The following is a 26,481-nucleotide window of genomic DNA, read 5'->3' as shown; positions in this document are numbered from 1 at the left end:
GGGATGGGGCCCTCGGGTTCTTGGCATCGGCTTTCCTGTTGAACCCGCTGCCACTGCGCCACACGAGATCATGTTTGCTTCTTCGAGCACTTCGGGACGTGCGAGTATACGTATTTAGGAATGCAGTCTCGCTCCGCTGTAAGGTATTTCAGGTATCCGTATATGTGTGCTTCTCTGTCTGGAGCTCAGTGAGTTTACGTGTCTATACGCAGATATTTCGTCGGCTTTCCATGCTGAAAAAAATACATTTCTGTACACATATCTATCTCGTTTTTGCTTAGATGTAACGTAGGCCTAGTATAGCAACTGGGGAAGATGACTCCATAAAGAAAAGAGCATTCCCGGTGTGCGTGTATAGCTGTCGTAGCCATTGCTGAGCCTGTGTGCTGTTGTAATTGCATGCATTGCCCGTATACGTGGGAGTCTGCAGGCTACTACCGTGAACACAGTGTTTGCCATGTCGGGCCATCCGCACTGTGAAAGACAAGGAAGTTACTCAGGAGGCTGGTTGGAGAGTTGCCCAGCTTTCGCAGTAGGATGGCCTAAAAGTTGGCTATTGTCAGGCGGAGTCTACTTCGTCTGTACTAAGCATTGCGCCTTCCCTTCTGTGCTACTGAGGACGGTGGGATAGTTTCCGTCGGCCGACTTCTTCTGCCGGTCTTTCATGTAGGATGCTCCGAGTGAAGCCGAATATCAAGGATGGAGGGCAGACCAGAGGGCGTCCGTGAAGCATCTTGCTTCCTGTTCTTTTCCGCTGACACCTGAAGTTGAAGCCTGCATCGCGAACGGCAGTCTGCCCGCTCACCAACGAGGGGCTGAAATTCTTCGTCTTCTTCATTCCAACCTCGTCTCCGTTATCACAGGTGCGAGAGTTCGGGCCAGTGTCTAAACGAAGCAAAGGAACTCAAGGGTTTCCATGGACTGAGTATGTGTGTGCACGTTTGTACGCCTTATCTCCGTGTCTGCGCCAGCAGTCCATACGTACGTATGCACGTGCGTGCCTCGGTGGGGGAAGCCAATCCTGTTGCTTTCTGCAGTGACCTGCACACTACACATATGAATCGAGCTTCGTGACTGCGGAGAGGTCGGAAGACAGAAAGGCCGTGGGTACCGACAAAGGCATATTCGTCGAGGTACACGTCTTCTCGCCGTTTTGGGTTATTGCAGGCTAGCCAAGAAAAGAGTACCGCACGACGCATGAGCGCAGGAGTATGGAGCTGAATACGGTGTCCTTCCCCACATGCACAGCGGTCTTTTATTGGTATGTACTCTCCAGCCAGCGCAGGCATCTAGCCGTCAAGTTCAGACATGTGTCTCGCGTAAATGCCAGCACGCCTGTAAACGCAGGTGTGCTTCTGTCGTGTATATCTCCGATTTCCCACAGTGAGCTAAGTGTGCCCGTGTTTTTTTTTCTCTAAGTTCGTCGAATACACACGTCTCTCTGTGTGTCGCTACTAGTTGCTGGCCTCCTGCGCGCGTCCCCGCGGCTGTTGTCAGTCGTGAGGGAACTCCCGCGTCTCTTTCCTAATGTCCTTTGGAATTGTCCCTTCTGGTTTGGAACCTGTGCCGCTGTTCACTGTCCCCCTCCCAAGTGCCACGGGAAGAGAACGGGCGTTTCTCCCTCGGAGCCTTCTGAATACTCCACATCCACCAAGTCGTTTGCTGCTCTTCGATGTTCTCGTATGTCGTCGTGTTTCTTCTTCCTTCGCTGCTCAATCACGAAGGTACGCGCGCCTGCAGTTCCGACTTTTGCCTTTCGGTGGTTGTGAACCGGATGGGGGGTTTGTCGGTCCCTTCTTTTCTTCTTCTTCAGGCAGTACTGGTGTTGGGAAGACAACCATCATTCCCCTCCTTCTTCTTCTTCAGTATCCCCAGGCTCGCATTCTCGTCGCTCAGCCCCGACGCATTGCTGCTGTTGCGGCAGCTCAGCGGGTTTCGGAACTTCTCGGGAAAGGTCCTGTGGGTGAGCGACATGCACAATCTGGGTCCCCCCAGACTGTACTCATACGAGTAGGGCCTCTTCGGTTTGCCAACCATGCGCCATCCTGATGTGCTCGTCTCCCGGTGTGGAATAGTGGTTGTGGCGTTTCCATCACAGCATTTGTTTGCCTGCAGTGATAACTGCCTACCATTAATGTCCGAAGCCGAAACTTGTTCTCGTTGTGTTTTGTTCTCCGTTCACGCAGGATCCACAGTAGGCTATCATATTGGGCACGAGGCAGCCGTTCGGTCAACAGAGACTCGCCTCCTTTTTGTGACGACTGGCATGCTTCGTCGCTATCTTGGCCAAGCTTTACGGAGATTGTTTTCCCAGAGAGCAGGCGAAGCAGATCTGCGAAGAAAGTCGGACCAGGAGCCAAAGAGCTCTGAAAGTCCAGGGAATACAAGCTGTTCTCCAGTCCCCTCTCCTTCGGTACCGGTGCACAGGGGCGGAGGCTGGCTACACGATGAAGGAGGAAGAGGAGCAGAAAAACCCAACGAGGAGGGTGGACAAGGAACCACCGACAGCCTTCGGCTGGAGAGTTTGTCGATGGATTTTGACATTCTCGTGCGTGAAATAGAGATGGTAGCGAGTGGCGGAAGGAGTGAAAGAGGAAACACTGCTGCACTTGAGTCTAGCGACGCCTTCCCCTTCGATTTTGTCGTCGTGGATGAGGTACACGAACGGTCCGTGGATGGCGACCTGTCCCTCCTTTTCCTCAAGTTCCTCTTAGTTCTCCAACTAGCTCCCTATGCTCTTGGCAAGGGCTTGCTTGCTGATGAGGGGCTGGTGCGAGAGCAAACCCGCGTGACCGAAGAACGTCATCCTCTTTCTTGCTCTTTGGCCAGCTACGCAGAAGGCAGGGAGAGACTGATTCGATTCCGGGTGTGTGTCATGTCGGCCACCGTGGTAACTGAAACATTTGCACGTTACTTTTCTCCTTCGGCCCTTGCAGATCTTCTGGTCGAGTACAGGCGGTGGAAAGGAATAGACAACAGAGAGTGGGAGACTGACTGCGGGGTAAAGCGGGGAGATCGCCACGGTTCACACAAGCGGCTCTCAGGTGTCGAGGTTGATAGCAAACAAGACGGCGAGAGTGCTTCGAGGCTAGCTTGGTCGGCTTCGGGTTGTACCTCTGATTATTCATCTGGTCCTTGTGCACCCGCCGACTCCTTTCCAGCTTCTGCGGCCCACTGTAGCTCGCCGTGTTTAGCCGGCCATCTGGAGGTAAGCAGCGGGCTGCTATACCCTGTCCATGAGGCCTATCTAGAAGACATCCTTCGTCTTGTGATGCGCACTCCACCAGCTGAAGCAGGACAGGGACGCCAGGTTCAGTCTCCCTGCAAAGCTGAGGATCTTGGTGGGAGTCCCTTCGGCTATGGAAGCCTATGTGTGAAGAGTGAGGACAACGGTGTGGTTCTGACGGGAGGTCTTTTGAGTTTCCTAGGCCTTCCAGCAGAGAGATGCAAACCACTCAAAGCGGAGAAGTTCGAAGCCGGTGCAGAGTGCCATTCACGTTCACTAGTTGCAGTGAAGCCCGACAAAAAGAATACTCAGCGAGGCAACTCCGGAGGGTCGGATCGCCACTCTACAGAGTCTCGCATTCGTGAACTTACAAGAAGCTTCTTTGCCGAGGGTGCGCCTCCGTCGCTAGGCGGAGGGGGTCGCGGAGGCAGCCTGTCTTTTGCAGGACAAGATGGCAGTATGGTGGATCTGTACGATGTCGCCGCCCGGCTGATCACCACAGTGAAGGAGAGGTTGTCACACGCGCGAAAACCACCTACAGGAAGATATAAAGGACGGCAATCACAATTGTCAGTTCTAGGCGCCCCTCGAGGAGAAACAGAACGAGGCGACAGAGTTTCCGGCGCTGTCCTCGTCTTCCTTCCGGGTAGGCCGGCAGTTCGGGGATCCCCGGAGACGTGGGGTTACGGGAAAACACTTCTGTCTTTGTTGGTCTGCCCACGTATGCTTGTAGCCTTGGTGGGGCCATGTCGTACAAGGTGCAAAGGAAGCTGCTTCCATGACAGTGAATGAACCATGTGATCTTTCATTATCCGTTCCCGCTGGCCCGGCCTCATCTATCGCCGGCTCTCCCGGTCGAAGAAAAACCTGGTTAGTCGTTCTTCTTTGCAATCACCGACCTCCGTCGCATGCAGGTGAGGTGAAGAGTATACGTTGTCAGAATGACTAGCCCCTCCAAGTCGGTCCAACAGGCGAAGTACGACAAAGACCAGCGCGTTGAGGCTCGCTCCTCTTTGCAAGTTACAAGGATCGCGCAGAACCCCTTTCACTTGCGCACGCTTACAAGGATGGAAAAGATGAAAATGAGAAGACCCTCCCGCCAACAGCGCGCACGAGCCTGTCGGCTGCTACCTGTGGGGTTCCAACGTTCTTGCGAGTTTATTTGGCGCCCCCGCAGCCACCGGGACTGCCTCCGGTGGAAGTCGCCTGCTTCAGTGCCATGCCCTGAAATCTCTTTCTGTGCGGAGCACTCACGTGGTGAACGTCGGTGCCTGAAACTACTTCATGCCTTAACTCCCTTGTTTCATCCACTGTTGCATGTGTCCCAGGAAAAGCGGAAATCCGCCGCATGCATGACGCCTTGTACCCATTTCGGAGTTCTCATGGTCTGTATATCGTGGAGTTGCACAGGGACGCTCCCAGGCGTTCCTTTCAGGAAGCCATGAGAACAGAGAGCTCTCCGGGTAACGTCTTTCAGCGTGGGAGTGCTCAGAGACTGGCATGGCGCCACGGAGACGGTGGCGGACTTTCGGATACGGGAAACTCCGGGAGGTCCCTCACGAAAGTCGTTCTTTGCACGGATGTAGCTGAAAGCAGTCTGACGGTTCCCGAGGTCTTCCTGGTCGTGGACTTTTGTCTGCGTAAGGTGAGCTTCAGTTATTCTGTCTTCGCATAGTCCCCCTTGGGTCGGATGCGCGTGTGTCTGTCTTTCTCCCTGCTCTTCCGCCCGCGACTAGCCAACCGTAGCAGGCAGGGTCGGTTCAGTTTGGGGTCTTTCATACATTACCGGTTGATCCGAGAAACGTAGCTGCGCCTTGAGCGCGCTGTTGCACTCGCTTCTCTCCCGAATACGTCAGTTCGGTTCTGTGTATTATCTGGTGACATGCTAGGGGATGCGGGTTTCTGGACGGCCCGGTAGTGTTTGCACCTGTGCCGGCACACTTAATGGCTTAATGTGCGCTTCCCATGTGCGAAGGCCATCCTTTCCCAAGTGTTTTGCTCGTGAGCGTGGAGGCTCGTTTTTTTTTGGCATCGCCTACAGGTGTCGTCGACTTTACTCAGTTTTCAGGAATGCAAAGCGCGTGTTGAGCAGGACATCTGCTGGACTGTGTTGTTAGGGTCGGCATACTGCTCTGCATCTGTAATCACCTTTCTCATTTCAAACTCCTTTTGTTCGGGATACAGTCGGACTGCATGCGAGCGTCTGGCCTTTGTAATCATCTGACTGCTAGCGTGTGTGCCGTGTTACTGAGTATTGGGAATGAGTCCCTCTGCAAGGAAGGAAACGTCCGGGCCTCTGTGGAGTCTCCGGAAGGAGAGGGAGGACTGTTCGCTCGCTCGTGTGTTAAAGAGTCGTCGTGTTTTTCCCCCTGCAGGATCTTCTGTAGTATCTTAGAGTCTGGGGTACCGTGGCTCCGCTCGGTACGGTTGTGTAGGTGTTGGAGAGATCTGGAGATAGAGAAGCGTAGTTTTAGACTTTAAGGACCCATTTAAAAATCTGCTCGGACGACAGCGTATTAGCTTATTAGTGCCGTCTTGCAGCGCAGACGTCGGGTTTCCTTTGTAGATCTAGGGCCGCTCTGTATCAAATAGCATCTAGAACGGGTATGACTCCGGCTGGGGGGCGGGCTGGCATATTTTCTTTTCCCACGCTCGTGTGCAGGCAGCTTCGCGTGTGTGGTGCTTTTCTGACGGAAGGTCTTCCCCCCTTAGTAAAGTATGGGTCAACCAAACAAGACGGGGATTGGCTGCTTCGTTCCTGAACAACCGAGGGAAGAATTGTGAGCACCGGTTTTCCACGTCGTATATAAGTATATATATGCCAGGCACGTGTATACATGAATATACGTCTACTCCTATATTATGCACATATATGTGTTGGCTTCACAAGATGGCCCGTGAGGAGCGGGTGCAGCGAATCAAACGAAAGTCACTCGTACATTTCACAGTTTCTCGAAAATAACGTGTACGAGCATGCCATTCTGGTCGACGGCCTAAGACTCCTTTCTCCTTTGATGCGCTTGCTTATGGCCTCAGGCCTGCTACGTCCATCCGGCGACTTCGACGAAACTTCTGAGACTGCAGTGGGCCTCGCGGGTCTCCCTGATACAGCGAAAGGGCCGCACAGGTGATTGTTGCTTTTTCTTCGTTAATTTTGTCGTCTACCGCCTCTCACACTCTCACTTTCCTGCATTCCGCTTTTCCCTGGCTCTATTTAAGCGTTTGGTTTTACGTCGTGGGTACACTGCGTCGTGTTAGAACCAGGGTGAAGTTTCCTGGTCTTCTGGCAAGAAGCGCTCCCGGAGAGCCCTAACTTCTCTATTCGGTGTTTCCTTGATTTCCTTATACTTGAGCGACGCTCACCTTCCATTCTTGAGTTTTGTGCCGTGTGCCACTCGTGTAGCTCTCCTGCATTCTGGACAGTCGGTTCGGCGGACGGGAGGCTTCTGCCGTGTGACCGGTTTTTCTCCGGGGTCTGAGAGAAGACAACAAGTGTTGACAGGGAGGTATGACGCTTGTGACGATATCTTCTTTCAGTTGTGAGGTGATGGGTGGCCCTAGAACTTGGCAGTGCATAGTTTAGACGAGGGTCTTGCTAACAATAACAGAATATCAGTTGTTTCTCATATGCAGTATTCAGAATAGAAGCAACTGCTTGTGCCTGAATTCCCGTGTCCTTTCAATGCGTCGTTATAGCATTTGTGTCTGCGGTTGCTGTACTCCGCCTGCTGCTTCAGGGCGTACTCGCGAGGGCTTAGTGTGTCGTCTCATCCCGCAGCGGTTATGGGACTTACTGCCCGTAGCAGATCTTCCGGAGATTTTCCGGTCCCCTTTGGAAGATGTAAGATGACGATGAGGGAGCGGAACCGCCTGAACAATGTAGCGCCCAGTGTGGCTGTACTTCTTGTATTTATCTGTCTTTTTGTTTGCAACCCCACTCACTGTACCGCAGTCCGCTTGTTTGTGTTGAAAGAGACAGAGTGATACTCAGCCCATCTGATGTTGTTCGCTTCGAGTGTATTTTTTCGTCATAGACTGTAGGAGTCCTGGGGCATCTCTGCGAGTGGACAGAGCGGCTAAAACTGTGTTTCTGGTCTTCATTGTTCACACACAGTCTCTTCCGCTCCTTCTTCCCCGACTCCATGATGAGAGGCAACTAGAGGTTCACACAGCGGCGACCAGGTTGTCGTGGCTCTCCGCCATTCAATGTCAATCCACTCAGTAGATACCTGCTACGTCGTCTTTCGGCGCGGGGGTGTAGCCGCGCCGATGACGAAAAGCAGATAATAGTTCTTTTTCTCCCTGCTCGTCTGCCCGGGTTTCATGTTTCCTGTGTATAGGTCATTTTGGATATTTTAGCTGCCTTCCCCTTCTGCAGCTCGGACCTTCCTTTCATTCTCTCTCAGACTCTCGATTCTCCGCGGTCGAAGGATATCTCTCATGCCATATCCGTCTTACACGCGAGAGGTAATACCACTCCATCTGCGGGGCACACGGTGCACTCAAATCACTGAAAGGAGGAGACATGTAGATGTATCACGTGTATGTCGCTCTATGGCATTCCTTCAAGCCTGCCGCCCATCGCTTTCTCGTCTTAGTCACGACAAGCGACGCAGACACACCCAGCAGAAGACATTGCGAGCCGTGGAAAGTTCATTCCATAACCAGTAGAGTCTGTAGAGCTCTTTTTTTCTTCCTTGTTTTCACCCGAAGCCCTGTTTATGTATTATGTTGACGTTTGTGATGTGATTGATGTACAGGTGCTGTCACATGCGTCGAGAACAACAACAATCCAGGATGCGCTTTTGAAATTTCTCTTACCCAGCTCGGCAGAATCTGTTGTGATCTTCCTTTGCCTTCGTGGCTTGTCAAAGCTTTGATTATCGCACGCCTCCTCGGAGTTCTTGACGGTGTTCTACGAGCTGCCGCCATCTTCGCGTCTGGGCGCGCATCTCTTTTTCTCTTAGCTGGTGGGCCCTCCCAGCATAGCAGCGTCTCTTGTCACCCAGGCAGATCATGTGTATCTGTCTAGTAACAACTAAAAGAAGCGCCCTTTGCGTACAAGTAGCATCGTCATGCTGTAGCATCGGTGAAATTATAGAGGCAAATGAACCCACAGGCATTCCCCCCAATTGACGGGATGAGAAGTGTTTGAGGAAGGGAGGCTTCATTGGTGCTTTTTGTACTTCAATCTGTGTGTCCCGTGTTTTCAACGCAGCGCCATCTTCGAAGTAATGTTCGGTCTCGCTTCTCTCTTCATTTCCCGCTTGCGGTTTCTCTGCTATCGTGCATTGCTTGCTGGATCGATGCGTGAACCTCTCTTGTTACCCTTGAGTTCTGAGAGCGTTTTGATCGCGTGCGCAGACTGCGTGGCTTCTACGAGTTCAGTCGAAAAAAGGTGGTGCGGCCCGGTGTTCGACTCTTTCTTTGGTGTGTCTCTCACCCTGACCTCCGCTCCGTCCCTCGTCCTTTTTTCGCTGACGTAGCCGATCTAGAATAATGTATCTGCTGACTGACTGCAGTTGTAGGAGTAGGGCTGGAAGGAGCGCTGGACAGTGAGAGCGCCTTGAGCTTCAGAAGGGAGACTAGGTGAAGAAGCTTGTGTAACTGTTTTTCTTTGTCTCCTCCTCAGATTTACCGCAAGGTCGTAAGGGAAACTCATCGGCCTCCCGCTTGAGCTGTGACGTCTTTCAGTTCATCAAGTCCCGACGGTCGAAAATGGCTGCATCCCGAGGCCCCTTGTCTTTTCGTCGTCTTCTTTACTCTACTTTTTCTCGCCCTTCTTTTCACCAGTCGCAGCGTTTTCCAGGTCCTATTTCTTCTTTTTCGAAGAGTGAAAATACGGCAGAACAAGAGAGTTTTCCAGGCAACCATGAAGATGTGTGGGGTGCCCGCATCCCGTGTGATGTATCTGCGGAAATCATAACTTTCATTGAACTCGAGCGAGCGTTTGGACTTTCTGCTCTGCAGCCAGGCATTCCTGAAGGACAAGCCTGCGAAAGTGCTGCGGAAGGTCCAGGATGTCGGAGACTCAAGAAGACTTCTCCCTTCTCTTCTTCCCGTCAAGTCAACGACGTCTGCGAAGCTTTGGGACTGCGCATCGAAGAAGTTAGAGACGCAGCTCAGATGCTCCACGGACTGCAGCGACGTCTCAAGAGGCTCGGGATAGAGCCAGAGGAAATGCGTTCTCCGGAATTCACACTTGTTAAGAACGAGATTGTGGTTATACCCGGACTGTCTCAGGACTACGGTCTGACGTCCACTCGTCCGCCAGTCTGCGTGGCAGGAAGTACTTTAGATAGGCACCCAGGCTCGCGTGACGTAGCAGGTGTTGCACAAGGTTCCGCCGAAGTTGTGGGCCCTTCCGTTCTCTCTGCGCCCTCTTCGTCTGTTGCGTCGTCTCAGTGCTTGTCTCTCCGCAGCTGGGTCTGGCGTGTCCAACTCGCGCTGGCTGGGGGATTTGCACCGTTTGGATGTTCCTTTGTTGAAGAAGTACCGGGGACCGAAGGACTGTTAGGAGAAGCTTTTACCAGTTGCTACGTTCCTGCTCGTGAGAGAGAGACAAAGTTAGGGAGAATAGTGGCGATGGAGGAAGTAGAAAGTCTCCTGGCAGCTTGCGATGTTTTCTCCTCTGAAATTCCCAAAGTAGCACAAGTACCCACAGATACTGCGGAGCCGGATGGGGGACACCCAGACTTACACGCCGAGGGCCGCCGTACCGAACGTGAAATATCCGGAAGTACCGCGACACAGACAGGTAGCAGCCTCCTTTTTGGACAGCCGTCAAGGACGGTGAGGGCTGATGAGTTCGAAAGGGCTCCAACGGACGTGCACTTGAGCGAAGATTGTAAGAGTGGTAATAGTACGAGTTCTATGGTGCCGAGTGTTAGGAAGACGGAGGAGGCAAAAGAAAGCTCTTTAGCAGCAGCTGAAGCCCTTGTAAACCTGTTCACTTGCAGGGAGGGACGGTTAACATTTCCAGCTTCTTCCTTCAGCTTGCAGGAGAAGTGGGAGGCAACTCTCTTACGCGTTTGCTCTGCCTTTTGTCCCGCAGTCTTTGCTTGCATGCCACTTCTCAAAAGCCTCGACCTTTCACGCCTTATGGCTGTCTCCGCGACCTTCCCGCTCTCGGGGTCTCCGGCGGGTTCTGCATCCGAGCTCAGACAGATTGAGACTCTCCTGACAGCCTTTCTTGTACGGAGAGACGAGGAAGAGGAGACTGAAAGAGTGCAGGGTTTCGATTGTGGAGATGTGTTGCAGGACAGTCGTCCTCTGGCGGCCACTGAGAAACAACCGTTTCCCAGAAAATGGGTCTCATCAGAGGCTGCCGAGGTGCGGCCAAACTCCTCAGCTGATTCGCAAACCGGCGGCGCCTGTGAAGAGAGAGGGACTCCCGAGTATTTTCGTAGTTCCCAACAGCAGGGCTGGGAACAACGTCCGTTCGCGAAGGAGCCTGGAGTATATGGTTTCGCACCGGGTCAAGGAGGAATCAGCAGCTGCCACGACCAGCAAGCCTCAGCTGACACGTGGCTCGCCGAACGTGAAAAGCAATGGAGAAAAGGTTCGGTGGAGGGGACTTCCTGTGGAGCTGGAAGTGATCCCGTTCAACGCTCTACATCAGCCATCCACCCCTCTCAGTCTCAGTGGGCTGGCGGCCTACAGGACTCGCACAACGCTTCTCACTGTGGTTCTTGGTCTCACCCTTTCGCAGGCTCGACGAACGCAAAAACACATTTGTCAAACGCGGCAGACGCCATCATACCATGCTGCTGGCAGCAGTCCCGTGATATACCTAACAGCGGGTCTCTCTCTCTCGATCATACGGTCCCCCCAAGGCCGCCTCAGTTTGGAATGGCCTGCTCGCAGACTTGGGGAAGAGGAGATCCGGGGCAGCAGTGCAGTCCGTGTGGCGGATGCTACGCGCCTTCTCAGGGGGGAAGTTCATTTAGTCACTCTTTCTCCGGGCCTCCTGATCAGAGAACTTTTGCTTCTCAGCATCTCGGGCACTCCAGCCTCGACAGCGCATTGCTGACAAGTGCTCTTGGAGAGCTCTCTAACTCGTCCTGTTACCAACAGACAAATAACGCTTCGCTCTGGGTGTCCACTACCCAGAGTCTGGACTCCTTCTCGCTGTGCGGAGCCGGTAGTGTGTCTTCACTTCAGTCCACGACGTGGAGAGCCTGTCATCCAACGTCTTCGTCCCCCCAGATGTTTGGCGTTTCCTCTATAGCTCCCTTTTTCTCACCAGCGGCTTCCCTCGGCTTCGCAGATCAGCACCAGCGCCCCGCGCACGGACGGGGGGGACAGGGCAGTTCGTCTTCTGTGAAGACTTCTGGATGGTCACAGCACGGCTTGTCCCACACATTCACTGAACCATCTCACCGGCCAGGATCCGGAGGTAGACATCTGCGACCGACCAGCGGCGTCTCAAGAAATGATGAACACCGGCAGGCACAGCCGTCTTCATCTGTTTCTTTGTGCGTAGCAGCGCAGAGCGGGCATGGCACTACAGACGGAAGAAGTGGTTTGACGCCACCGAGTCCACAGGCACCCGCCTCCTCACACCCTCAGCTCAGGGGAGAAGTGATCACCAGCGGCAACGACTCGGTGGGAAACCAGATGTCGTCCCCTAGCGTCCAAGGATCTTTAGTTAGCTCGGAGGCTGAACGCCTTGCTGGTTTCCGGAGTCCCAGCCCCCCTTACGCGAGGCTTCGAGACCTGTCTGGTCTGTGTCAGGTTGAGAGGCGCGATTTTGTCAAAGAGCGCCGGAAACAGCAACAGTGGAGACGAGGAGGCCGATGTCGCAGGGGCCCACAAAGTGGAGAGAGCGATGGAGGCGTTTTTCCAGATGGCACCGTGGTTCCTGACCATCCAGACAGTTTTTTCGCAGAGGAATGTTCGCAGCAGTGGGGAAAAGGCGAAGGAGCATCTGCGGCTCGGGCAGCTGCCGCCGCTTCCGGACGTGGCACTTGTGATAGGCAGTTTGAAGAATATATGGCGTTGCAGTCACGAGCAATGCCTTCACGTGCGTTCTTACTTCGATTTGCCAGCCGGGAGAAACAAGAGGAACTTGTATGGATGCGGAAACATCGCTTAAATGGCTTGGTCTGTGTTGCAGAAGGGAACGAGGAACAGCTGTCACGATTTCTGGAGTTCTCGAGGTTGGCCCAGGACGAGATGCGCCTTGCGGGCTCGCCTCCATGGAGCGCTGCGCTTGAATTGGTTCGTCCACTCTTTGTCACAGCAGGGCGCCGCTCCGAGGATGCCGCCTCTGGTGGTGCCCCGGCAGCGACATCTGCAGGCAAAGGAGATGTTTCGGCAGCAAAAGAGGAAATTTCTCTCGATGGAGACAGACAGCCTGAACGATATGAGTATACCCGCAGCGGCGGTATTACCTGCACAGGGGAGAAAGCCTCAGGAAGCAATCAAGAAGAATTCGTGACGACAGAAGATTGGATGAGTGGAGGACTCGACGCGGGGTGGACAGACCAGGCCCTGGTGGGTGCATCCTCGGTTCTTTCAGGCGCCGCTGGGTGCTACCCCAGACAACCCTCAAGTGACTCTGGTAGGAAGTCAAAGGCCTGCGTCCACATTTCGAATTGGTCTGTATATGTCGTATCTGTGTAGATTTCCGTGTTTTCTCCGTCGTGCGCGGCCACCTTCCACTTGCCCTTTTCACAGGTAAACATATGTGTCAGTGGGTAACTCTGTGGACCGATAACTGACGTGATGTCGCAAACGTGAAAGCTGTGCAGCTTCCAGGAGGAGGCTTACGAGACGTAGCCGTTGCATACCTCTACAGTAAGTCTGGTGAGTTGTTGCACATCGCGAAGCGTTTTGTGTCCGTACTGCTGCTCCGGAAATCTCCCCGTTGTGTCGTGCTTACCTTCTGCGTGCCTGTGGCAGACCATTTCGCTTCCAGTCGAAGGCAGCTGCCTCTTCTGCGGATTGCCGAATGGGGTGGGTCGGCCTCCGGAACCGCGGAGAGCTTTCGCAGCGGGCTCGCGGCAGCAGATTGTGAGCGTGGCGGATGCCGGGATGAAGAAGGGACCGGCACTTCATCTGCTTCTCTGGCGTCGCTTGGGGCCGGTGACTGGCCATGTGGATCGCCTCCTCTCAAAAGGGAAATTGTGGCAGCTTCTCTCCTGCCACCTGTAAGTCACTTTCAAGAACTGTTTCTTCTTCTGTTTGCCCGGACTGTGATAGTCTGCTTTATATCCCGTACAGGGGCTTCAGCGGGGCAGTGCTCTGGACGGAGAAGAAACGGGGAGAAACAGGAGTGGCAGGAAAAGGACACGTCTTTTAGGCCGACGAAGGAGCAAGGAGGAGTTCCTCAAGACAAAGTAGCGAGCCGGAACGATGAGGCGTGGAGTTGGGATAGCGGGGGGAATGCCAAGGCCGGGAGGGGGCCAGGAAGCAGTTGGGCCGCAAATTTTCCAGAAGGCGGGACGGAGAAGCCGTTCAGAGGAAAACATATGAAACGTGCTGACATACAAGAAGATGAAGTTCCAGCCTCTGCGTTCATAGTTTCGGTTGCAGGAGGGGGGGATTTTGTCCTGTCACCGACGCATGCCTGGTATCGAGAGGATATTCGGTGTATACGCGCAGTCAGGCAATGCCTCTCCGGCTCGGCGGTGCTCAGCATGTTGACGTGCTCGCCGTCGGGACACTCGCTCCGAAAGCATACTGATAATGCCCGCCTTCCGTCTCGCGAGACGGTGAAGACCTGGCAACGGAAGGTGGAGTGTTTCCTGGGGTTTCTGCTGTTGCCAAGGAGACGAAGATCAAGCTCAAGGAGAGGGAAAGAAACGACCAATGACGCAGGCGAGTGTAGAGATCTGGAGGATAGTGGAAGCCTGCTAGATGCGTTAGCGGGGCCACAAAGAGAAGAGAAGCGACGGAGGTGCTGCGCATTGAGAAGACGTAATATACCGAGCAATGAGGAACTGGATGAAGAATCAGCGACAAAATTGGCGCCCGGAAAGTGCGGTAGGAAAACATTCACTCAAAGAGCGAACGGTGGAGGTGTGGGCTGGCAGGCGCTTGACTGGGCGAAGAGCGCCAGGCACGAACCAAGGAAGGCAGAAAGAGGAGCGAACCGAAAAGACGTAGGCTCCGTTTTTTGCTTCGACATCGAATCAAGCTTGGATGAAGCGTCAGCTCTCACTTTAATCTGTGAAGCCGAGGAAGATACACCACTGCCCTCTTGTGAGTCCGCGCTTGCGGTAAGTGAGTTGGAAGCCGCACCGTCATCTTCGCCGAAAGTTCTCGCGCACCGTTTGTGGAGTAGTTACACCCAGCTCCTCCGGTTGAACGATCCTGTGGAGATCGCTCTCCTGACGTCCTGTCTCGCAGCCCCACTTCCGCTATCTTCATCATTCCCGCGCTCTACGGGGCATTGTGCGCCTCTTCTGTCGCCTCTTCGCGATCTTCGTCATTCTCCTGTGGCGTCGTCGCCTGGTGGCTCTGCTCGATCCGAGAAGGGTCCAGCTGACGGTGTGTGTCCCGAGTCTTCTCTTGTGATATCGTCGTCTCCTCCTCTGCCCGCTTTTCTTCTTGCTGACGTTGATAGTCTGCTTGTTCTCCCTTTCCGGGAGAACCTTATGCTGTGCGGTCAACCTCACTGTCGGTTTCCTCTCGCGGTCTTCCGTGATCTTCTTCTCGTATTCTCCCCTGCTTGGCTACCCGTCACCTCTCCTGCACACGCGGGAGCAGTGCCTTTGACCGCGGGCGAGCAAGGTAGGAACCCGGCATTGGCACCAGGGAAAAACAAAGCACAGTTTCAATTTCGTGCACGAACTGAACGTTCGTCAGGACATTTCACCGAGGAGTCGAGCCGTGCTAAAGCGAGTCCAACATACAACGGCTCTCTTGACCCGGCATTTTTCTTCGGAATCTGCAGGAAGTACTCCGGCGACTTTGATGTTGAGGTCCTCCGTGCGATCTCCGTTTTCTTGTCACACAAGGCAAAGAGTAACGGCGTTTTGTTCGGGCCCCGTGGGCAGCTCTCTCCGAAAGAGGTAGCGACGAGTACACTAGGAGCCAGTCTTATAAGCAGTGCGGGAGCCCCCGACTGCCGTGTCGGACATGGCTTGGTCGATGTGTTGAAAGCGGTGACCTCAGCTGGCCTTGCAGAAGCTCTGCTGCGAGGCAGAGACGATGTAGCAGCAGGACGGAAACCGCCGGTGTTTGGGTCGGATGTGAAGAATGTGAGCTTTCCAGCTGCACCAAGCGGCAGGCCAAGCATGTCTTCCGATCCCCATCATATTTGGAAAGGTCGCTCCAACAACTGTTCCGCGGCTTCTCCCTGCAGTCCGACAAAATTCACTCGGGGGTGGAACCCTACAGGGTCTTCGGAGTCTTGTCAATCTCGAAGTCACGGATGTCCCACCTCTTATGAAGCCGCGCCGCGCGCAAGAGCTCAACTGATGAACGACTCTCCGCACGGGAAAGGAGAGGTGGTACAGGAGGAGATTTGCGGCATTGGAAGCCGCTCACGGTTGGACAATAGTAGCTGTCCTCTCACTCCAGCACCCCTCATTGAGGTTTGGGTAGACCCCCGCGACATGCGGGGGTCAGCCCAACCGACTGTGTCAGATAGAAGCTCCTGGGGGCGGTCGTCCATTTCCAGGAGCTTGCGGGATAAGGCAGTGCGCGACAACAATGACAGAATACCTGGTGATGTTAGTTACAGCACAAAAAGGGACCCACCTTACTTCAACCCTGTGTCTTCTAGCGAAGATCCAGCCCGTGGACGGCAATCCTTTTCATCGCAAAGAGCTGAGCGAATGGAGTTTTGGCCCGTCCGGCTTTTACCATTGTGTAGTGAACACACGGGAGCCCAGTCAACAGAGGGAGACAGAAGGTCAAAGACAGGCTTTGTGTCGTCTTCCGGTTCTTTTTGTCGGTCCGGAACGGTCATATACGAAGAGAAGCTTGATCTTCTGGCCACGGTTATTGATGAACTGCGCCGCACATGCGTATGGAGACCATCGGCCTTTGCGTTCGCCCTCAGTCACTTCGAAGCCTTGTACGAGGTGAAGAGAGCTTTAGCTCTCGGGAATGATCAACTCGGCTGGGTCGCTTGTGGTCACAAACAAAGACCACACCTTGTCGGCATTCACTTCTATGGCAGGTGAGGACACCAGGAGATTTTGTTGTTTAGTACGGATCGGTTGACTGTAGTGGGTGGTTGGATTTGCCTAGGCTGCGTTGGAACGCCGTAGTGGGAGGGCAAGTGCTTAGCATGACACAGCCTTGACAGGTTCACAAAGATGTGTTAGGAGGTGTTGCTCTCAGGAAAAGTCCTTGGTTGCTAGAGTGTTATTCAGAGTTTCGCTGATGTTGAGTGACTGCGTGTATAGGTGGGGACACGGTTTCCTGTGGCAGCAGTTCTGCAGCGCGGTGGTTCCATCAGAGAAGCGTAGTGTTCACAGCCCGAAAGACCCCCCGGGACGAAAAATCAAAGCGAGTCTGTTCCTCCGGCGGGCTCTGTTCCTCTGTGCTTGCGAAGGTGTCCGAAGGGAACCGTAGCTATCCTTAGGAATGTACGCTCCTACCAACTACACAACGTTATGCCAAGTCCAGAAAGGCGAAATCTACACCGAAACCTCAAGTTCTTGTCCGTCCCTGGCTCAGGGCAAGTTCCCGTTCTCTCCGCCACGAGACATCAGCCGAGCGGTGCCCGCTTGTTTCTCCTGTATGTGTACCGTTTTGCTGCTGTGGAAATGTCGGGCGGACTGAGGGGGGCTTGGTCCTGGAACGGGCCCTCTTCGCAGTAGATAGGGAACTCTTTTTCAAACTCACTGGGTATAGCAGGATCACTTCCCGGCTGACTGAGGTTAGTTAGTTATTCGGTGCGCGCCATGTCGACAAGAAGAGAGAATTGAGTTCCCAAGTGTCTGCCTGTCCGTGTGGGCCTTCTTGCCAGGTGTGTCTATATCCGCTGTGCCCCGAAAACGGATGAAGTGACCAGCAACGTCGCGATCAGCAGTGCTCTCGCTTTTTTGACGGGAAGTTATTTCCTCAGTCCGTCTCCGTGGGATGCAAGCGCGAACGGGAGCACCTCCCTCTGTCTTGTGTCCTTACGAGACCAGTCAATCCCCTTCTGTTACAGCGGTGAAGATGCCTCTATCTCAGCGCAAGATGGGGCGGTGCCCTCATCTTCATTTCTTACTCAGCTTCAAGGACAACCCCGTTGTGCCTTTTCCTCGTGGGGAGACGAAAGAGGCGAGGAAGACAATCTTTCGGGAGAACAGAGAAGAATTTTTCTGCATGTTGTCCGACTTTTGTGCGCGAAGGAGGCAAAGATCGACAGAGAGGTAGTAAAAGCCGGACAGAAAGCACTGAGATTGAGAACCTGTCAACGAGTCCTTTTTGCGTGCCTGTATCGTGAAAAGGTCCAACATGAAGCAGAGGCAAGCCACCGAGTTTCGCAGTTCCGGATGGATTTCGGCAAGGTCTTCGCTTCATGCTTCTCTACCAGGAAAAGATCTGCATCCGATCTGGCCCGGGAGGCACGACGGCTGGAACCTCTCCTGCTGCGGGTACTGGCCCTTCACAGGTTGCAACAGAGAACAGGACTGCAGGAGTACCGTATGTATACTGTACATAAATCTCGGGACAGCAGTTCTCAAGGGGAGCACGCTGTATCCACCGTGGAGCGACAGCTCGACATGGAAGAGAAAAACTTCTCAGGACTCCGGGACGGCCACGGTTCTTTCACACCTTTTATGGCGGGAGACAAGAGCTCAGGAAAAACAGAGTTCAAAACACCGCCGCCTCGTTATAGTTCAGGCAATCCGAGTGATCGCGAGATGCCGAATCTTGTTCCTCGTGAAGTGGTACGGGAAAAAACAAAGTCGTTGTTGGGAAGGCTGATGGCCATAGTCACGCCTGATATATGCGCCTCTCCTCCGGATAACGGAACTGTCGCCACCTACTTGGATGTGAGCACAGAACAGCAAACGAACTGCCACGTTTGCGGTGGGAATGATCCCGGGGGTCGCTCGTCAGGTCCTGGGCTAAAGCAAAAAAAATCACATGGACGGGCTAAACCGAGACAAGACGACAGCCACCACTTTCGTTCATCCTCCAATGAGAATGAAAACCAGACATCCGATGAAGAAGAGGTGCGAACGGAAGAAACGTTGTGCATGAGGTGTGCTCTGGCATTGACTAATGAACTTGTCTTGGGCGTGGTCGAACAAGACAGGAGAGGAAAAGTCGAGGAAAACGACCAATCCCCTACGTGGAGCAGCTCTTCATGTGACTGGAATGGCGTATCGCGTATGTTCAGATGGCGCCACGCTTCCTCAGGAGGTTCACTCAACAGATACCCCTCGCCGGGCCTCCATTCCGCACGCGATCGTCAGGCGGTTCTTCAACAAACTCATGGTAGAAGCTGTAGTACGCTTTGGGGCATTTCCAAGAGCGATGCGGACCCCGCCGTGGACCCCCTTGAGGAGCAGCAACTCGGACAGGGAGATGGCGGCGCAACGGAGACAGGAGGCGGCGACAACTTGCACCCAGCATCACCGAGCCAGCTTCGAGGGGAGTTGTGTGCGGGGTGGCAAGATGAAAGTGGGGTTGCAGAAGTGGCTCCAAGCTTTGTAACGAATTGTTTTAGCAGAAAGCGGCCATGGCCTGACGGCCGAGCAAAAGTGGAACAGAAGTGTGCTTCTGGATCTGAATTACAATCGAAGAAACAGCAGGCGATTATTAGTTCCTGGAGTTTACCCGGTGAAGAGGAGACCAAGTCAGCTAAAAGTAAAGTCGAAAGCCGTCACCCTGAGCAAGCGGTCGCCTTCGAAGTCTCTAGTCGAAGGGAGTGCAGGGGCAGGTGGGGAGGACGAGCTGGTGTCAACATGACCGCCTCCGGAGTGCAGCAGGTGATTGATGTTGATGTGGGAGAAGACGGATACTGGTTCAATGAACCCCCACCCTGATGGGTCAGACAGAAAAACGCTGGTAAGGAAGAAAATTAACACAGCAAAAGCGACGCGTAAAGCTCTTGATGCGTAATACCATCGCAGCGCTCCAAGCGTTTTCTGCCACACAAGCCTTGAGAGGAGACGCAGAGCAGAGCAGAACTCTGTGTTCTCCGGTTCTACGTATCAGACAGTTTGGCGAAAGTTGGCCGAGACACCTCCCGTGCCAACAAGAGTTTGCAGTCTGCGGGTCTTCTTGGGAGAGAATCACCTGCGGTGCGGCGGCAGCTGCGGCGAGGTACACCGTCATCACTCAGTGTGTCTCAGTCACAAGGTAGGATCAACTGCGGCACTTCAGAAGCTTATCGGATCCTGCTTGGGAGACGGGTCCGCGGTGATGGGCAGTGAGCCGATACGTAAGAGATCTAGCGGGAATCCCGAACGAGGATGATTTGGTGGCACGCCTCATCTTAGTTTTGTTTAATTAGTTTGTAACAAATTAGTTAAGCATTTTGGCAAGAAGGTCTGTGAGGATTCTTCGACTCGAACGTAGCTTTACGGACGCCCAGAAGGTGTGTGGAGAAAAGACTCAACTTGATCCTGCGGTCTGGACTCCGTCCCCTTCGGGTTGGTTTTCTTTCTGTCGCTCCGCGAAAAAGTGCGGTCTCTAGCAAGTAGGAAACGCTGTCGCACGGAGCTGTGCGATGGACGGGATAATTAGCACTCGAGTAGTTTCCCAGAACGTGTCCCACCTCTGTCGTGTCCTGAAGGTTCTCCTGTTTACTTGGACGGTGCGGCATTTCGCTTTCAATTTTTCTTGAAGAAAGGCGGCCGTGACTGACTAGAGCAAGGCCTGTCGCAAATTCTTTTGCTCAGGTTCCCTCTCCGGTATCCAAAGAAATACGTTCTCTCCCTGGCCGCACCCGATCATTTAGTTTCTGGCCCGGAGTGAGAAGTCCTAGAAGCATACTCGGACTGCCGCCCGGCTGTCCTTACATTCGTCCCGCAGGGAACAAACTGGCTTCTACTAGTCACTGGTCATGTACACCGGACCTGATGCACAACTGGAAACTTGTATTCTTATTCATCACCGCCTTTTCCTTGAGCGATGAGATGTGTCTGAGTGTTCGCCTGCGCGGGTCATCGACTGTCCCCGGATCCTGAACCGGAGCATTGTCTCGGCGAAATAGTATCGATTTTGCTCCGTTCTAGAGGGCGGGGACAACGGGTGGTAAGAGGCATATCAGCTCCCGCTCTCCTCCCCAAGAAAATGCAGTTGGAAAATGAAGTTTGTATTACTGCGTAGAGACCACCGCTGAGCGCTCATTCTTCTTTTTGAATGTGACCCGTGCCGCTAGCAATCTTGTGGGTTGCTTACGCGGCTCTAGTCACCAGAAACCCAGAAAACTGACGAGAACCCACAAGCACTCTTCGCTGCCGGGGCTACCGCCAGAATGCGTAGTAGCAATACCGGTTGCAGCCGAAACATCTGCCGAGTTCAGGTTAAGATGGACCGAAAAAGGGCCGGGACGGCAGTCTGGTCAGACCCGCTGAAGGTCACCAGTTTGGGTTGCTCGAAGCGAGAACTTCCGCCGGACCTCCGACAATTTTTTTTTTTTCTAGGGAGAGCAGACATTATTTTGTCTGGCGTCTCAAGTAAAAGGTTGCAGTCTGCCGCTACTTCACCATAGACTGCAAAGTAATGGAGCGCCAACAATTTGTCTGACACCACAGACCGGACATAGTATTCTCCACTGTGCTCCGCTGTTGAAGACAAGATTAGTTTCGCTGTCCATGGCCTCTGCAGCGGACTCCCGGAAAGCGGTTAAACTGGTGTGATGCCGGCACACAGGCATCTGTAGCATACGTGTGTCGGAGCTAGAGTCGGTCTGACTCTTGCGTAAAAAACTGTATTTGCGGATCCGAGTGTGATCCGGAGGCAAATCACGTATGAGCCGGAGTTTCGTGTTCTTGAAACTTCTGGCAGGTATAACATGCTGCTCCGACAACTCACGTAGGAGGCTCTTCTCCCAGTCAACGAGCAATGAAGCCGTTACTCGACCTGAGGAGTGATGGTTCCGGCCGCAACGGCAACTAAAAAACTTCTCGCTCGAGGCTAGGCGTTTGGAGGCTTCGCTGTACCACGACATAATCGCCGCGAAGGACGGCCAAGGCAGTTGCTGCGGCACAAGCAGAACAAAGAGCAGCGCTCTAGGGTCATGCTGCGTGTTCTGCAAGACAACCTACAAGCCGAGGCGCTTCCCTGTCTCCGAGGTACCAGGAACTGTCTCAGTTGGTTCGGCGAGACATACCTTGAGTGATGGTCCTCTCTCCCCGCGACAGCGCTCGCACTCCCAGAACACGTTCGATGAGCTTCCAGCAGGGCACTTCGGGGGTGCACGACTCACTGAAGTAGCTACAATGCCACCTTTCAAGCCGCACTGTGGCGCAGGCGAAGCTGCTGCTGACGTGGGAGTAGCCAACCGGGTTTCGTCGTCAAATGTTGGCGTGGTGTCTCCCTCGTGCGCCCGCGCCCGTAGAGTACAAAGCCGTTCCTTCGCTGGCGCTTTGGCTGAACGATTCTCGGTGTGGTCCGTTTCGGGGAATGCAGCAGGACAAGAATCCCTGGTATCGTGTAGGTTTGCATGGGATTTGCTACTGGTGAACGGATAACAAAAGAAAGCAGGCCAAGCCGAAATAAAGTTATCTACTGAGTCGCATCCCGTTTTCGGACTGCAGTGTGAGGCGTTGTCATGCTTCCGGAGAACGCCGCGGGTGAGCCGTCTTTTGTGGAAGCATTCGTCAGTAGTCGAGACCTGTACAAGGAAGTGCGCAAGATGCAGGTTTCGCGCGAGCATCTATGAAGGGCCGGAAGCTTGCCGGGCAACCGAAGATGCTACTTACCTGGTTGCACGCCGGCTCGGCGCGTTCAGGGTCCGAAAGACTGCGCAGCAGCATTGGCGACAGCGAAGGCGAATCTGGTCGGAATGACGAACCCCCCGACCTTTGGCGTGATGAAAGAGAAACAGTCATTGTGGGCGCAAATGTCGCTCAGAAGAATCCTCACGCACAAAAAAATCTGTATTTTTATGAAGAAAAAGGATGTATGGTGACTCGCGGGAACGTTACTGGGTTGGTTGCGGGTAGCGCGTTCGAGCAGCGCCGGCTTACTGCCAGTCGCCCGGCTGAACTGGATCGGAGCTCACTATCGCCAGCGTTCAGGGTTTACGTTCGGCAACTGTATCTGAAGATATACGGTACATCAGCGTCACACGCTCTCTAACAGCGGACGCGGGGGCGCAGTTTATGGCATAATCATTCGACTGAAGGCGCTTCTGTCCGAAAAGAGAGGGAGTACCAAACCCAGTTGTGGTCGAGTGGCGGTCTCAGGCCGGACGTCTTCACCGGCACACCGGCGCGTGCAGCCCACTGAAATTGCTTACTCTTGGTAGTGGCCTCAGGTGGCAACGAGAGCAGTACTTATCCCCATTGTCGGTGACGCAGGAAGTACGCCACCTGGGAAAGTCCGTTTAGTCCGATAGTTCGGACCAAGTGCTTTCCCCGTCACGCGTTCTTCTCTGGCTGTTCCCGAGTTTCAAGGACAAATGGCGCCGACACCACGCACGACACCGGGCATCCAAATACTTCAAAAAATCAGGAACTCGCGCGAAAAAGACAGTACAACGAAAAAGAGCCCGAAAAAAACGCTGACGCAACTACAGATGTACAACACTTCGAATGGGTGCTGCAGCTGTGGCTAGAGTTGAACCGAACCAAGCAAGATTCCTACTGTCATCGGCGGAGAGCGCGGAGCCAAAAAAATCTGGAATCCACCAGTCAACGAGATACAGCGGAAGTGGGGCCGGATTTCGAGGGGGGAAACAACACTGAAACCGACTAACGAAAAAACGACGGCGGGGCACAGTAGTCAGTCGGAGACAACTGCCCCCACCTTTGGCAAACGAAACAGTCTTAGTTCCTAGGTAATACTGGTAGGGATAAAAACACGAAAGTGAACCCTCCAAACAACATTGCCGCTTTGTATAGAGGATCTGCTAGTCAGGAGCATGAGGCCGCGCGCAAGACAGCATCGAAGCTGAGGTCTTTCAAGCGAAACCCGGCAGCAGACAAATCCCTTCAGCTGACTGGAATGCAGTACTCTGAAGCAACGCCGAAAGAAATGAATTCAACAGGAAAAACCCAGGTGAAGTACAAGCTCAGTAGCCGGACGCCTGTATGTTGGCCTCCATTGACGCACACTCCTCGGGCAGATGACTTCCTGACCTCTGCGCTGTGCTGTTTTTCCGCCCAGCTACGCGGTCTCCAAGTGCTTGCAAAAGTGTGCCCAGAAGCGCTCCAAACTGACAAATTTCTTTCCGAGTTCTCCGACAGCCACTTTGCTGTTACCGACGGCATGTTGAGCCATGCATAAGATGTTTCCATTCTGACCTCGCTTCGCTAGCATCTTGACATTTCCCAGAAAATACACCCCCCGCTGAACCCGACGGAGGCAGCGCTCAACAGGCAGCGCCGCCCGGGCACTAACAAATCGTCTGAGTGCCTCATCGAGGTCGGCCTCCTGCACACAAAAGCAGCGAAGCGACAGCGAGATCAGTCCGACACAGGCGCTGCTGAAATGAGACGCCCCCACGAGAATACCAAATATGCAGCAGAAGCTGAGAAACAAACACCTACCTTACTTCCCTGGGAGTGTGAGCTCTCGTGGCTGGCCAGCCGGCTTGATGTTTTCGCTTCTACTTTTTTCTGCTGCTTTTTGAACTCTCGCTGCCGTTCCAGCTTCGAAGGCGCCTTTGCAGTCGATTCCGGTTGCTCCCAAGCCGATGACGGTCCCGACTGAACGTCTGAGTCGGACAGTGCAAGCTCGTGTGCAGTTGAGGCAAACGGCAAACTGGTCCCGCTTCCGTAGGGGAAGCTTTCTGGAACAGAGGAGCCGAAACCAGAATAATACTCAGCCTTCTTCTGTTCAAGCAGCTGCTCCAGATAGCTTATTTTCTGATTCTGCACTTCAACCAGACGTTGCAATTGAAACTGCTCATCAGCTTCCTGTTGTGGCGCGCTTGTATTGGCCGAGAAGCTACTGGCCTCGACAACTCCGGTGTACGGGCCTTGGCCGTACGCAGGCGCCGGGTATCCTGAGTAGGCAGGTCAGTGGCAGAGACAAAGCACCGGGCCCCACATCTGTACCACCTTCGCAGGCCTGCAAAACCTCGAGGAGGTACCACAAAAAAAGTTGGCCGGTTGTTTCGAGAGGACACGGCGAACGTAAAAGACACGTGGTGGTTCAGATGGTCCCAAATGCTACCTTTCTCACTCTCCGTGCTCACTTTCTCTAAGCAGAAGAACCAAGCAGACATGCGCTAGCGGGGCCCCCCACTCAGATCACGAAAAGGATCGAATCCTGGGCGCTGTAGCACAGCAGGTGTTACGCATCCCACCACGGCGAAAGATGACATTAGGTTTGACCGAAGGGGTCCCGCTGGAAACCGTGAACTGCTCGAATAACAGACCTAACCAGCCTCACTGTTCACTTGCCTTGCTGCAGCTGAGATTCAGTTGCATAGAGCTCGGCCTGGAGCCTGTCTCGTTTGGCCTCTAACTCCCGTTGCTGATCTTGCAACGTCATTTCTGACTGGAGCATTTGCCCATGTTCCCTGGCAGCCTGACGAAGGATTGAAGGCGGCGGCCCGCTAACGACAAGGAGACTGCTGATGTCCAGCTCAGCGGGTTTTGGCTGCAGAGGAGCGGGTTGACCGGCAGAATCAAGGGTGTCCCCGGTGGAAGCCTCGAGAGAGGCTGCATGCTCAGCACACGCTGAGCCACGATCCTTTCTACCCGCGTCGGTAGTTGGCTCGTCATTTCTCCTTTCGTCATCTGCAAGCGGAGGAAGGCCCATCCATCTTCGTGTCAAGTTGATTGCATCCTTTGCATTGCGATTGTTCTGCTCCACGAATTCCGACAAACCACTTTGCCTTTCCTGCTGAAGCTGCGATAAACACACAAATTCGCACGAAGCCGGACCCCTTGCATCTAGAGAGGCATGTCCAGTGTGTACCAGGACCCAGTAGTGACTGGCTCCTGCTCCAGAAATTCCAAGGAAGCCGGAATGCCAAAGGCTCGGGTCAAAGGGCTCGTAGAAAGCAAAACAGGCCCCTGGCCTAGCCGGTTTACCTTCTCATGTAGAAGAATGCCGGATGGGTTTGGCGTAGTGAGCTGCCCGCTCGCCTCCAGCTCCCGCTTCATTTGCTCCATCATATGATTGTACTGTGCAGCTGACCACAGATAGAACAGTAAGAAGGCAGTACACTGTTAGAGCTCTGCTCAATGAAGTACCCGGGAACCAGACGGCCTCCACTGCCTCACTCTGCCGAGAACGGAGGTGGGCACTCGGTGTGGCCTTAGCGCATTTCCTGCTTGGTCCTGCTCATCTTCATCCAGCCCCGACTGTCCCGGTATACACATCAGTACATACCTGGGAACGGTCCGACCACCCCAATAGCTATGGAAATTGCGCTGTTGTTCGAAAGCGTGCAAATCAGCTCTACAACTGTCACATACCGTTCTCGTTCGGCACCGTGATGACACCGAATCCAATGTTCGGCTCCTGCGCGATGAAGCGATTTTGAACCATCCCCGCTCCTCCGGTAACGTGCTTGTGCGCCTCAATACTCATGAAGCGCTGAATATCTTGTTGCTGGGGCCGTAAGATATCGGTTTTCCTGTTCTGCTCCAGAAGCAGCTTCCGCATGTGCATTGCTTCGATGTGTGGCTGGAGACAGGCGAGCGTCGGCGCATCCGGACTAAGCGACGGACACTGAGGCGCCGTTGGTGCCGCATGGAAGAAGGGCGAACCCGTGAGCATGGCGGGAATCTCCGCAGGGCCCAGTCCTGCAGACAAAGAACAAGTCTCGGACGGTGACTGAGGCCAGACAAGACCGGAGGGCAGGAAGAGGGGGCAATACGTGCCGCGTAAAACGGCTGCAGAAACATGCAAGAGAGCAGGTGCTACGGTGAACGATGTTTTGCCCGTTCGCGACCCCCCTCGGCACCATGGATCAAAGCGACTGCGCACTTGACGGGATACCGCCCTCCGTGAGCCGTTCCTACCAAAACAGTGACTGTGACGGAAGCTGCTTCTGGAGCAGAACAGGAAAACCGATATCTTACGGCCTCAGCAACAAGATATTCAGCGCTTCTTGAGTATCGAGGCGCACAAGCACGTTACCGGAGGAGCGGGGATGGTTATTACCAACACCATGACGTGTGAAAACACAGAGGAGATAAGCAAGAAGCGCTGAATATCTTGTT

General features: G+C 53.9%; 2 protein-coding genes across 2 annotated transcripts; one reads left to right on the top strand and one right to left on the bottom strand.

The window, feature by feature from the left end:
• The first annotated feature begins 257 nt into the window (after window positions 1-257).
• On the top strand, window positions 258-20,504 carry CSUI_001593 (putative atp-dependent rna helicase spindle-e). The gene is made up of 13 exons (XM_068061798.1): window positions 258-863; window positions 1,168-1,261; window positions 1,814-1,963; window positions 2,187-3,872; window positions 4,555-4,871; window positions 6,263-6,353; window positions 6,964-7,067; window positions 7,567-7,693; window positions 7,987-8,196; window positions 8,859-12,791; window positions 13,133-16,361; window positions 17,157-19,195; window positions 20,032-20,504. The coding sequence occupies exons 4-12, from the start codon at window positions 2,267-2,269 to the stop codon at window positions 19,171-19,173; spliced, it is 11,634 nt and encodes a 3,877-aa protein (XP_067926222.1). The 5' UTR covers window positions 258-863; window positions 1,168-1,261; window positions 1,814-1,963; window positions 2,187-2,266; the 3' UTR covers window positions 19,174-19,195; window positions 20,032-20,504.
• Window positions 20,505-22,813: 2,309 nt separating this feature from the next.
• Window positions 22,814-26,417, bottom strand: CSUI_001592 (uncharacterized protein). The gene is made up of 5 exons (XM_068061797.1): window positions 25,732-26,417; window positions 25,345-25,445; window positions 24,841-25,159; window positions 23,851-24,308; window positions 22,814-23,734 (listed from the first exon to the last, which is right to left on the bottom strand). Exons 1-5 carry the CDS (start codon window positions 26,033-26,035, stop codon window positions 23,468-23,470), a joined length of 1,449 nt encoding a protein of 482 aa, XP_067926221.1. The 5' UTR covers window positions 26,036-26,417; the 3' UTR covers window positions 22,814-23,467.
• Window positions 26,418-26,481: the final 64 nt, after the last annotated feature.

This window comes from Cystoisospora suis, assembly GCF_002600585.1.
Source record: "Cystoisospora suis strain Wien I chromosome Unknown contig_643, whole genome shotgun sequence".
NCBI lineage: Eukaryota > Apicomplexa > Conoidasida > Eucoccidiorida > Sarcocystidae > Cystoisospora > Cystoisospora suis.
This window is presented reverse-complemented; position numbering and strand designations above follow the sequence as displayed.